Consider the following 14,067-nt stretch of genomic DNA (forward strand, 5'->3'; position numbering starts at 1 on the left):
TCTCCAAAATACATGAAACGACAATTGACAGAACATTCAATAATAACACTTAGATAATTCAGTATCCCCATTTCAATAAAGTATAGAAAAATTATACAGATTATCAATACCATATAGTGGACCTAACACTATAAACCAATGTATATCTATAGACATCTATAGAACACTCCACCCCAATCAAAATTACCAAAAAGAAGTTTCTCCAACTACAAGGGAGTTAAATCTGAAATTAACACCAGACAGAAATTTGGTAAATTCACAAATATGTAGAAATGAACATACTTCTAAAGAACCAGTGGGCCAAAGAAGGAATCGCAATGAAGATTATTAAATACTTATATATGAATTAAAGTAAAAATACAACATACAACATTTATGAAATAAGCTAGGATTCAGAGGAAATTTGTAAGTACAAATGTCTATATTAAAAAAGGGAAAAAATATCAATCAATAACCTAGTTATCCATTTTAAAAAACTAGAAAAACATCAAACGAGAAGCAAAAAGCAAACAAAGGTCAGGCAAAATAAAGGTTAGAGTAGAATTTAACAAATTATAGAACTACAAGAGAGAAAATGAACAAACCTTTAGATTGACAAATTTTTTAAAAAAGAAAAAGATTCAAAGTACAAAATTGGGGATGAAAGAGAAGACATCAGTACTTACCTTATGAAAATAAAAAGAATTAAAGGAATACTATAACAACTATATCCCCCCAAAACAGACCATTTAGATGAAAGAGGTAAGATGAAAGAGGTAAATCCCTAAAAAGATAAAATAACAATATAGGAAAAAAATAATCTGAAGAGATCAATAACAGGAGACTGAATTAATTCAGAAAATCTCCCACGAAGAAAAGTCTAGTACCACATGGTTTCATTGGTGAGTTCTATAGAATTCTTAAAGAAAAAAGTAGAATTCTACAGAATTCTTTATGTCATTTACTCTCCTTTGCTTATTATACACTTTTTTAAAAATTTCCTTTGCATACGTTAAAACTATATCAATGTTATAACTTTGACTTAACATAAAGCAAACATAATTTAAGAAAACGTAAAAAGAAAATGGGTACTGTTTTTACCGATACTTTTACTCTTTCCTTTGTTTTTTCGTAATGTTCCAAAATTCTTTATCATTTTTTTATTTAGATTACTTCCTTAGCCATTCTTTTAGGGTAGGTTTTCTAAGGCAAAATTATCTTCGCTTTCCTTCAACTAAGAACATCTTGATTTCCTTCCTTAATTCCATATGTACCTTTACACTGGATATAGAAACCTGGCTTGAGGGCTATTTTCTTTCAGCACTTGTCCCATTTCCTTCTGGCCTCCATGGTTTCTGGTGAAAAATTCACTATCAATCTAAGAGTTTCTTTCTTTTGGTAAAATGTCATCCTTCTCTGTCTGCTTTCACAATTTTTTTGGTCTTTAGTTTTCAAAAATTTGACTATGATAGGTCTATTAGTAAGGGTATTTGGAGAAATAGAAACAATAGGAATGCGTGTACATACAGAGAGAGGGACTTATTTTAAGGAATTGGCGCACACAATTATGAAGGCTGGCAAATTCAATATTTGAAGATGCAGTGAAGGGTCAAGGTTATAATTTAAGTCTAAAGGCTATCTACGAGCAGCATACCTTCTTGTTCAGGGGAGGTCAATATTTGTACCATTAAACCCTTCCAGTGCACCCATTATGTAGGGGAATGTGATGTACTCAAAGTCCAAAGAATTAAATATTGATATTATCTAAAACCTACCCTCACAAATGCATCCGGAATAATATTTAATGAGATATCTGGGCCCTGAAAAATTCACATAAAATTAACCACCACAATGAGTCTTGAGGTGAACTTTGTTTTTAGGGGATGGTGAGTATCATCTTTAGAGTTCAGCTTTGTAAATATGTAGTTGTATTTCTCTTGACAAATTTGAGAAATTTTCAGCTGCTACTTCTTTGAATATTTTTTCAGCTCTACTCTTTCTCCTCTCTTTCCAGGACTCTGAAGACATAAATTTTAGGTCTTTTGTTATAATTCTACAGGTCCCTAAATCCCTACTCATTTTTTTTTCAGTCTATTTTTCCTGTATTATTCAAATTGGGTGAGTTCTATTGCTCTATTTTCAAGTTCACTGATTTTTTCCTGTTTCTCTGTTTTTTTATTGAGGCTATACACTGAGTTTTTTATTCCAGTTATTTTATTTTTTAGTTCTAAATTACTATTGGTTCTTCATTATTATGCTAAGAATTTCTGCTCCTTTGATGAGATATTCTTTTTTTATTTCAAGCATGTTCATAATCACTTGTTAAAATATTTTTATGATGGACACCTTATAGCCCTTGTCAGATAATTCTAACATTGACGTCAGCTCAGTGTTGGCTTCTGTTCATTGCCTTTTTTCACACAATATGATATTTTCTTTGTCCTTGGTATAGGTAGTGACTTTCAACTGAAATCTGCATATGTGAAAGCTTGTGTTAACAGACTTTCTTCTGATATGACATCAGTCCAGCAGGGAAAGAGGAGAACAGTCAGGTACAACAGAAGTCAAGGTCCCTGATTCATCCTCTATGGACACTCAGGGCCGAAAAAATAAGGATCCGTTATTGCTGAACACAATTAGGAGTTCAGCTTCCCAGCAGCCCTTCACTGATATCACTCTAACTGGGATGAATAAGGGTGCATCTAATTGTTTCCCAAATGGCCTCCACTGACACTGCAGGGGACTGATCTTAACATCACTGAGCAGGAGTGAAAGTCCTGACTCTCTATTAAGCATCCATTGATACCTTACCGGGGTCCAGGGCCTGGGGGCGGGGTTCTCATTACCACAAGGGAAGGACAGAAGTCCAGCCTTCCTACATAGCCTATTCTGACACTCATTCAGGAAAGAACTTACTCCCAGTGGGACTTAAAGTGCTCATTCCTCATTCAGCCTTCTTTGATCCCACCCCAGTGAAGAAGAGAATACCTCATTGCAGACTGGTGAAGATGGAAGTCTAGGCTCCATTCCAGATTTTGTTGGTGGTGGGGTGGGGCTACAGTTTGTTCTATGGTGTTTGCTGGGATTAGAAAGGTTAGTAGCTAACAGTTTTCTGTCTTAGTTTATGGAAGCTCTACTGATCTTTTAGACAGAGAAGGAGGCTTTTCTTGGAGTCTACTGTCTATTCCCATTTGGTATTTCTGGGCTGCTCATTTCTCCAGTACCTTGTCTGGGGCAAATGAGGAAGAAAAAACAAACAAAAGAAACAACCACGGAATGCAGCATTAGGTAGTTACTTGGATTCAGAGTCCCTGGCCAGTCTGCCTTCACTCTCAGAATCTTATGTCTTTTACATATAATGTCCAGGGTTTTTTTAAACCTATACTTAGAAGAATAGAAGAAAAATATCTACTTCATATTCCTGGAAGGCGGAGGCTAATGCAAAAATAATGTATCTTCCTATGCATTACTTTTTAAGATTTTGTCATTTTTTAAATGTACAACCATTTCATTTTATATTTTTCAAGGAATAACAGTGTTTCAAAGACACACTGGGTTATATGTTTTGTTATAACAAACATATAAACATATGCTTGTTCAATGCATTAGTTGCTAGTGTTGAAAGTAACACACAATACATTATATATTTACATTATAAAGACATCAAGAAAACATTATTTTTCCCATCTAAATTACTTAATATTTTACATATTGTTACAAAGTTGATTGTCAGTATGTTTCTAGATACTTTAGTCTTAAAATTTTACACAATAATTAACATATCACATGTACTCCTCCTGAGTACTATGAGGTCTTGGTGCAAAATGTGAAGCCCATCAATAAATTAATATGGAAAGCTACATGCAAATATTTACACCAAAGTTCCCTACTATAAGAGAATATATATAGTTTGTACATTAACTGACTACAAGTATAATATGATAATTTAAATAAAGTTATGATAATTTAAATATAACTTTGTAGGATACTTGATCTCATTCTTAATCCTTTCAAGCAAATCATAAAGTGCTTCAAACTTTTAAACTCTCTCTAAATGGGTGTCAAATGATACTAGACAAAGAAGAGATAAAATGAGTAGCTCTCAACTAAGTTTCTTCAAAACACAATTTGCAAGATATATTTGTCAATTTTTTACACATTTTTTTTTTCTTGATGGCCACAGCACAGAGAACTCAAGCCACTGCAATGATAACGCCAGATCCTTAACCCACTGAGTAACTAGGGAATTCAAACATACGCTTGTCCAATGCATTAGTTGCTAGTGTTGAAAGTTAACACATAATAAACATGTTTTCATCAAAGGAAATATGGGCAACCAGAACCACAAAAAGTTTTGAATATCAAAATACTGATCTTTCCATAAAAACATACACAATCTAAGTACTTTCAAAACATTTAATTTAGAATTCATAAACAAAAATAAGTAAAATACAAATTTATCTATGAATACATCATTTAAAATGCCAGAAGAAGAGCTCCATCATGGCTCAGCGTAAATGAATCTGACTAGCATCCATGAGGACACAGGTTCAATCCCTGGCCTTGCTCAGTGGGTTAAGGATCCGGCACTGCCTTGAGCTGTGGTGTAGGTCCAGACATAGCATGGATCCTGAGTTACTGTGGCTGTGGCATAGGCCAGCAGCTACAGCTCCAATTTAACCCCTAGCGTGGGAACCTCCAAATGCTACAGATGCGGCCCCAAAAAGAAAAAATAAAAATAAATAAAATGCCAAAAGAATTAGGTAAATTCCAATATTTTAATTATTCCCACCCTTAGCCTTAGGAATAGAAAAGAAGATGGTTCAAAATAGATCCTATACTTTTCCCCAACTCAATAACTGTAAAGCTAGTTTATATTAGTAGAACTCAAAATTCATATTATAAAAGAGACAATAATTACAGCTTTAGCTTATAACCTTCTAAATGATGGCAAGTTTCTATATGGGTGTGGTCACAAAAATGACCTTTCTTTCTTCTTCTTTTTTTTTTTTTTGTGGCCACAGCTGCAGTACATGGAATTCCCAGGCTGGGGATCAGATCCAAGCCGCAGTTGGGACCTAAACTGCAGCTGTGGCAATGCCGGACCCTATAACCAACTGTACCGGGCCAGGGATCAAACCTGAATCCTCATGCTGCACAGACAATGCTGATCCCACTGTGCCACAGCAGGAACTCCAAAAAAGCCCTTTTAACTTAAATTAATTCTGGATCTACTTCTTTTTCTACTTTCATCAAAATGACTTGTGACAGGAAACCCTTTGACGTTAAATTACCAGCTAATTGAAAGGACATTAATTTATTTTATTTAGGGATGAAGCTGAATCAATAAAAAATTTCTATATTCCACGTATGGAAGAAGGATTTTTTTTTATCATTTAAGCATAATAATTTACAATTGAAAAGTAAACTAAATGCTTACTTATACAGGTAGAGTTAAAGCAATTATGGTATGTGTATGTATATAAATAGACATACTGTAGAATACTATAGAACAAAAAGGATAAGGAAAATATATAAATACATAAACTATATAAAACATAATATATATTTACATTATATATTTATAATATATAAGAATATAAATATATAAATATATGTGAAAGAAGAGATGAGCAGAATAACATTTTTATAAAAGTAAATTAAAATTATACAGCATGATATATGTATGTGTGTATATATACAGGTACATGTATCTATATGTACATATATATGTATAAATATGAAGAAAAACTGCTAGAAGGATGCACATAGAACTGTTAACACTGGTTACTTCTGGGGATAATTGCTGAATCTGATTTCAGTAACAATGTATCCCTCAATTATTTGGTGGGAAAAAAATGATCTAGTATGAAATTTAGGAGGAAAACTATTTTTCACTAAACTCTCAATCTGCTTTAAATGATTAAGCTTATGTAGGCATAGAATCCAAGAATAACACTGGGTATATCACTGATACTGACATTTATCATAATTTCTACTATTGTTTAAATGTAACCCAAATCTATTTTATCTGCTTAAGAAAAAAAGTGTGACAATATATTTCAGGTTTATGTCATGCCTGTTTTTTTCTATAAAAAAGTGAAACCGAGTGCCTGCTGTGGCTCAGCCATAATGAACCAGATGAGTAACCATGAGGATGCAGGTTTGGTCCCTGTCCTCACTACTGGGTTAAGGATCCAGCATTGCTACAGCTGTGGTGTAGGTCACAGACATGGCTCGGATCTGGCATTGCTGTGGCTGTGGCATAGGATGGCAGCTGTAGCTCCAATTCGACCTCTAGCCTGGAAACTTCCATATGCCGCAGGTATGGCCCTAAAAAAAAACCAAAAAAGGTGAAACCACAGTTAAAAAAAAAAAAAAGCTAATCTAGCAATTAATTCTATGGTATTTTGTTTTCGAACTTCGACTGCCAATCCTGTGTTCTCAAATATTCTATTAAGTTTTCAAATATAGAGAAACATCTAGCATTACCTTTGTAATCAACCAAGTATGCTTTCAATGAACACTTACAGATCAAATGAAAGGAAATCTATACCAATATGAGATTATACTACAATTCCAAAATTTGTACATGTTTGCGTACGTCTACGTATGTAATTTTTTTAAGTTTGTCAAAGTTTAAAAGAATAAAGACTCTCAAATCTCTACCTTATATTCATCCACAATAATGCTAAGGGCTTCATGACCAGCTTTCCTCATGTCTTCCAATTCTTGTTTATGCTTTTCCTGAAAGAAAATAAGAAACTAAGTCATGATTTGTTCCTCTGTTTACACAATTATTAAACCACTGACTTTTGCATCTATAAGTGATTAAGTGGTTTGTGGCACACCAATGCTACAGATGGAAAACAGAGAAAAGGTTGTTTTATTGTTTGTTTTTTAGGGCAGTGCCCATGGTATATGGAGATTCCCAGGCGAGGGGTAGAATTGGAGCTGTAGCCACTGGCCTACACACAGCGACAGTAATGCCACATTTGCAATCTATATCACAGCTCAGGGCAACGCCAGATCCTTAACCCATTGAGCAAGGCCAAAGATGGAACCTGTGTCCTTATGGATGCTAGTCAGATTCATTTCCATTGAGCCATGACAGGAATTCCAAGAAAAGTATTTTTAAAAACAAGTTCTGCTTAAAAGCATTCTGGAGGGCTTTAGCAATGAGAAATTAAAGGAAAACAATAACTGAGAAAGGAAAACCATGCTCAGAGGTAAGGAAATGGTATTATCCCTTGCAACATTTGGCAATTCTGGACCTAGATCAAGAGATGGAGGCTCTGTGTTACTTCAACAAGCCAGAGCCTCTTTTTGCTTTTTTAATTACTTCTCCAATAATACATATACATCTATAGTTTAATACAAAATAAAGTTTGAGAACCACTAGAATAAGGTAATCAAGACCCTCTCCATTCTACCTTCCTAGGAAGGGAGAGGCTGAACACTCTTTAGAGAATGTTAACAACCTAGAGTCTCTCCAATTTTTCAAACACAAAGTACAGAATTATCAGAGATGATAAGAGACAAAACCAAAGAAATATAAAACAGAAAAGACAAAAGACACAGACCCTTGTGTGATTCAGATATTAGTTATGAAAGACTTTAAAATATGTATGAATAACAAATACATTCGAGAAAATAATAAATACATTAAAATAATAAACACAGTCTCCATTTCTTATGGAGAAAATGGATAATTTTCATCAGCGAGCAGGAATTCATAAAATAAACTCTACAACTAAGTTAAATTTATTGTTAATAATGCAATAGATGAGGTAAATAGTAGATGAAACAGCAGAAAGCAAGATTAGAGAACTAAAAGACAGTGAAAAAAATGAAAAAATGACTATAGCAAAAAGAAAAAGTGATGGAAAATATTTTTAAAAATCTTTAAAAAGACATGGGACAGAGTAAAAAGATGAATTAGACATGCAACAGAAGAAGCATTAAAAAAAAATCCAAGGAAAGCGGAAAAAAATGAAATTTAGCAAGACGGCAACAATAAAGTGATGAAGAAAAGTTAAAAAAATTCCAACATTATATATGAATTCAGAATATTATTTTTATATATAACCACATATTTCTAATAAACGATAAGATATCACTAAGTAATATAGCAATAAATATGAACTTTCAGATGAAATGAAAAAACTAGGAAAAAATACAACTTAATGTAACAAAGAAGGTGAAATAAAAAAATCTGAAGAGTCCTATATTTGTTTTCAAAAAATTAAACCTGTATTGTTTTAAAAACAAACAAAATAAAAATATTGACTAAGGTATCCCTACACCCAGATGACTTAACGGGTTTAATTTTAATAAATAATTATAAAACATGGAACAGAGATATTATACAAAATCTTAAAGAGAACAGAAAAAGAGGGAATACTTTCCCACATATTTTACTAAGAGAGCATATCCCTCACTCGAAAATCTGCAAAGATATTTAGAAGAAAATAAAATTCTGAACCCATCTCTTTTATGAAAACAGAAACTAAAATTCTAAACAAAATGTTGGAAAACAGGACCTAGCAATACATAAATAATACATCTTAACCATGTACAATTTATTTCAAGAATGTCAGGTTGGTGGAAGTGATGTACACCATTCATTTCGAGTTTGAAGTACAAAACTTCCCACACAGTCCTCCACTTGTTCCCTTTCTTCGTCTTTTTTCTCCCTGGATGTCAGTGGGCCAAGATGACAATTAAAGCCATGGGCTGCCAACAGCAGAAGGGCCTCTGTCAGCCCGGGATACTGAATGACTGCAAGGAATGACTGCACCATCACTTCAGAAGACTTGGAGAGAAAAATTACAGTTAAAAGATAAAAGATAACGCCAATAGTTCTTGTTCATTTACTGCTACCACTTTCTCATTTATCAACTCCCCTTGTTTATTATACCTTAAGGATTCAACAGGTGCTATATCATTGTCAACATCCAATTGTCCTTTCCAGTACATTGCTTTATGCATCTTATTTTGGCTAAATCACTATTTCCCAAAGTAGCCTAACCATAAAGTACGAAACGAGGGCACTTGTTACAAACACTAATTTTTGTTAGTATAATTACCAAATCTAATGGCTCATGGAAACAATGTTTTTAAAATCATTTTCCAGTTTTTGTGAGAGTTGTGTTAGTAAAAACTAACACAGCAGCTAAATCCAATAACCTGGGAAAGTATGGGCATCATAACCAACTAGCTCATCACTTGGGAACTCCCATTTAGGTCAGGTTATCTCACTAATAGTATATGACATTTCCATAAAAGAACTCAGAAGGGCAAAAGCATCAATTTACATGATGAATATTAAGATAGGTTTTGTTTTTCTTATTTTTCAAGATTTTTAAAAAGTAAATAGAAATAGGTATTCTGACATTTTCTTTTCATATTATAGTGAATCATCTTAGACAGTTTTTGGAATGCATATACTCCACCTTGAGAACAGTGATTTGTAACAAAGTCATATAAAACAGGCTACACAGTCAAACAAATAGTGGAAATTACCAACATGTATTAAAATATTAAGCCTCCTACAAACCCAGAAGTAAAGAAATATATTGAACTTTACTAAAACCAGCATTTTCCAGATTTAACTAATACTAATTCACTTTTCTTTTTCTCTCTTGACAATACCTATTACTAACTAACCTCTTCAGTTACAATGGAAACTGAGAAACAAAACATTCAAAAAGCTTTCTAGAATTAATTAGTCTAAAGCAAAGTAAATTAACCTAGATCCACTAAGTGAAACTAAGAATATATTCAACTTTTACCGAATTAATTACAAATAAAAGATGAATATGTACCATTTCAATTACAAAGTCTGATCATTCTACAACTACAGTCTTGAATAATGACATGAATAATTTAAAAGCATTAGTGTGCTATTAAAGGGATGCATGGAATACAATTATTAAGCAATGTAAAAGGTCTTTTCTAATAGACATTTTATAAATTACCAAAATATTCCATAACATTATATTTTATTAAAACTGAATTTTAACACTTTGTCAATGGCTATATCTTCTCACATAGAAGGAAGAGCAACCCAGTGCTTTGCATAGTGTGTTAGAACATAACAGCTGTTGACAAATGTTTGTTGGATTAGGCTAAAATTCTCATGTTTTCTTCAATTTTTTTTTGTTACATTTGATTTACAATGTTCTGTCAACTTCTTTAATTTTCTATTACAGTTGAAAATTCTCATTATTGACATAACAGATTTCTATAATCATTTTAGATACCAGAATTAAAATTTTAAATATTATATTCAAAATACACTTCATAAAGATTTTTTACATGATATATATATTTCATAATATTAATCATAATTGAATATAAGGACCTCATGGTGCAATGACAATGCTTTTGACTCCATCATAATTCAAGGTAGAAAATGTAGACTTTCCAAATATCACAAAATTTACAGTTATTGGATAACCTAAAATTTTCAGAGCCATTATTTTATAACAAAATTTTTTTGTAAGCAGTATATTTAGTTTAAACAATTACCATGTTCCAGACTCTGCTTAGCTCTGGGGATAAAAAGATAATGAAAACATAAGAGTATCATTCTCTAATAATGTAGAAGGCTGAGTGATCATTACAGAGTAACACAGTGATAATGAATATGAAATGATTTTGATAATGAAGACAAAAATAAGGTATTATTACTGCTGCTTATAGTATTATATTTGCTACTGCTACTTTTCAATAGTGAACAAAATCCCTAAACAAAAGATCAACAAAACCATAGAAGACTAAACAACACATAAAACAAATAGAAGAAACAAACAACTATAGAATACTCCACCCAAAAACAGCAGAATATACATTCTTTTCAAGTAGACATGGAACAATCTCCAGAATAGACTATATGGTAGGTCATAAAACAATGAATTAATAAATTTTAAACTACTGAAATCATACAAAGTATGCTCTCTGACCACGAGGAAATGAATTTTGAAATAATTAATAGTGGGAAACAGAAAATTCACAAATGTGTGGAAGTTAAACAATTCATTCCTAAATAACCAATGAGTCAAAGAAGAAATCACAAGGGAAATTAAACATTTATATTGCAAAAATAGAAATATCTCAAATTAGGGTTCCTGTCATGGTGCAGCGGAAACAAATTTGACTAGGAACTATGAGGTTGCAGGTTTGATACTTGGCCTTGCTCCGTGGGTTAAGGATCCGGCATTGCCTTGAGTGGTGGTATAGGTCACAGACGCAGCTCGGATCTGGCATTGCTGTGGCTGTGGTGTAGGGCGGCGGCTACAGCTCCGATTGGACCCCTAACCTGGGAACCTCCATGTGCCACAGGTGTGGCCCTAAAAAAATACACAAAAAAAAGAAAAAGAAAAATCTCAAATTAATAACCTAACCTTTTGCTTTAAGGAATGAGAAAGAGCAAACTAAACCTAAAGAAAGCATAATGAAAGAAAGAAAAAGATTAAGAAGAAGATAAATAAAAGAATAGAAAAACAGTAGAGAAAATTAACTAGATAAAAGTTGGTTCTTTAAAAAAAAAAAAATGCCATATTGAAAAATCTTAGCTAGATTGACCAAGGAAAAAAAGACAAATGACTCAAATTATTAAAATCAATAATGAAGGAAAGTACTTACTACTGACCTAAAGGAAACAAAAATGAGCATATGAATATATTATGAACAACTGTATGCCAACAAATTAGATAACAGAGTTGTAATGGATAAATTCCTAAAATTATCCAAACTACCAAAACTGACTCCAGAAGAAATAGAAAATCAAACAAACATATAACAAGAGACTGAATCAGTAATCAAAAAATTTTGCACAAAGACAATCCCTTTTTCAAATGACATCAGTGGTGAATTTTAACAAATTCTTAAAAAAAGACCACCACTAATCTTTTTTCATATTTTTCCCAAAAATACAAGATGAGGGAACAGGTCCTACTCATTCAAAAAGGCCAGTATTATACTAATCCAAAGCCACACAAAGATAACACAAGAAAGGACAAAGCAATGTGTCTATGAATATAGGTGGAAAATTCCTCAACAAAATAGCAGCAAGCAGAGTCCAACAGTATATTAAAAAGAATATACCCTAGGACCAAGTGGAATTTATCTCAGGAATGCAAAGATGGTTCAACATACAAAAATTAATCCATTTAAAACACCATATTAAAATAATGAAGGGAAAAACTCCACGTGATTGTCTTAGTATGCAGAAAAAAGTAAAAAGATATCAATACAATCAATAAATGAAGAACAAAAAGTGACATCCTCAACCTGATAAAGGAAATTTGTGAAACACCCACATCTAACATCATATTATTCATGAAAGACTAAAAGCTTTCCCCTAACATCAGGAACAAGACAAGGATGTCCACTCTTGCTGCCTCTTTTAAACATTGTACTGAAATTCTAACAAGGGCATTAGGCAAGAAAAATAAATAAAAAGCATCCTTGAAAGTAGTATATTAGAAATGAAGTAAAATTATCCCTATTCTCAGAAGATATTATATATATAGGAAACTGTACAAAATTATTAGATCTAATAAATAAAACACTATTAAATCTAATAGTAAAGTTCAGCAAAGTTATAAGAAATAAGATCAGAACACAAAAATCTGTTATATTTCTATATAGTTACAATGAACAATTCAAATATGAAATAATGGAGTTTCCATAGTGGCTCAAGGGGTTACGACCCTGACTAGTATCCATGAAGACACAGGTTCAAACCCTGGCCTTTTTCAGTGGGTTAAGGAACTGGTATTGCCATAAGCTATGGTGTAGGTTACAGACATGGCTAAGATCTCAGTTGCTGTGGCTGTGGCAAAGGCTGGCAACTGCAGCTCCAATTTGACCTCTAGTCTGGGAACTTCCATATGCTGCAGGTGCAGGCCTACAAAAGGGAAAAAAAAAAAAATGAAATAAAGTAAACAGTTCTACTTACAATATCACGAAAAAGGGTAAAATACTGAGGAGTAAATTTTACCAAAGAGTGTAAAAACTTTAACACTACAAACTACAAAACATTATAGACTCTTAAAAGGGGAAAAGTATTCTGTGTTCCTGGATTCAAAAACATGTTAAATGTCCTTAACCCCAAAATTTATCTATAGAATCAATGCAATCCCTATCAAAATTGCAGTAATTTTATTTTTCAGAATCGGACAAGCTCATTGTAAAATTCATATAGAATTGTAAGGAATTACGAGTAGCTAAAAAAATCTTGGAAAAAAGGAAAGCAAAGTTGGATGACTTATTTTTCCCAATTACAAAACTTAGTACAAAGCTCCAGTAACTTAGTACAGTAGCTCCAAAACAGTGTGCTACTGCTGTAAGGATAAGGAATCCAGTGGAAAACAGAAATGATAGTCCCCAATAAGCCCATATACCTATAATCAATTGATCTGTGACAACAGCAAACAAGTTAATTCAACAGTGAGAATAATCTTATCACCAAATGACTATGAGGTAACTGGACATACATGCAAAAGAAAAATCCGGAACTCTACTTCATATAATATATAAAAACTAACTCAAAATGAATCAAATACCTGAAAATAAGAACTAAAACTATTACATTTTTGTAGGAAAAATAGGTGCATATTTTTGTAACCATGGATTAGGGAGCGTTTTCTAAAAATACAACTCTATAAGCACAAGCAAAAGATTTTTTAAAATATATAAATTTAAAACTTTATGTATCAAAAGACACTTTGGAATGGATAAGCAATGAGATCCTGCTGTATAGCACAGGGAACTATGTCTAGTCACTTATGATGGAGCATGATAATGTGAGAAAAAAAATATATACTTGTATGTGTAACTGAGTCACCATGCTGTACAGCAGAAAATTGACAGAACACTCTAAAATAGCTATAATGAAAAAAATAAATAAAAGCATTAAAAAGACAGTTAAAAATAGCAAAAAAAAATCAACCCACTGAATATTTGTAAATAGCATATCTAAAAAAAATTGTATTCAGAACACACAAACAATACTTATAACTCAGCAATAAAAAGATAACCAAATTTTAAAAATAGGCAAATAACTTGAGTAGATATTTC

General features: G+C 32.5%; 1 protein-coding gene across 7 annotated transcripts in view; it reads right to left on the reverse strand.

The window, feature by feature from the left end:
- Positions 1-14,067, reverse strand: part of CCDC91 (coiled-coil domain containing 91) — a 387,500-nt gene that overhangs the window by 197,737 nt on the left and 175,696 nt on the right. For all 7 annotated transcript variants that reach the window (XM_021090992.1, XM_021090995.1, XM_021090994.1 and 4 more), the window contains 1 exon segment: positions 6,649-6,726. In XM_021090992.1, coding sequence (XP_020946651.1) covers positions 6,649-6,726 — 78 coding nt within the window.

Source organism: Sus scrofa, chromosome 5, assembly GCF_000003025.6.
Source record: "Sus scrofa isolate TJ Tabasco breed Duroc chromosome 5, Sscrofa11.1, whole genome shotgun sequence".
NCBI lineage: Eukaryota > Metazoa > Chordata > Mammalia > Artiodactyla > Suidae > Sus > Sus scrofa.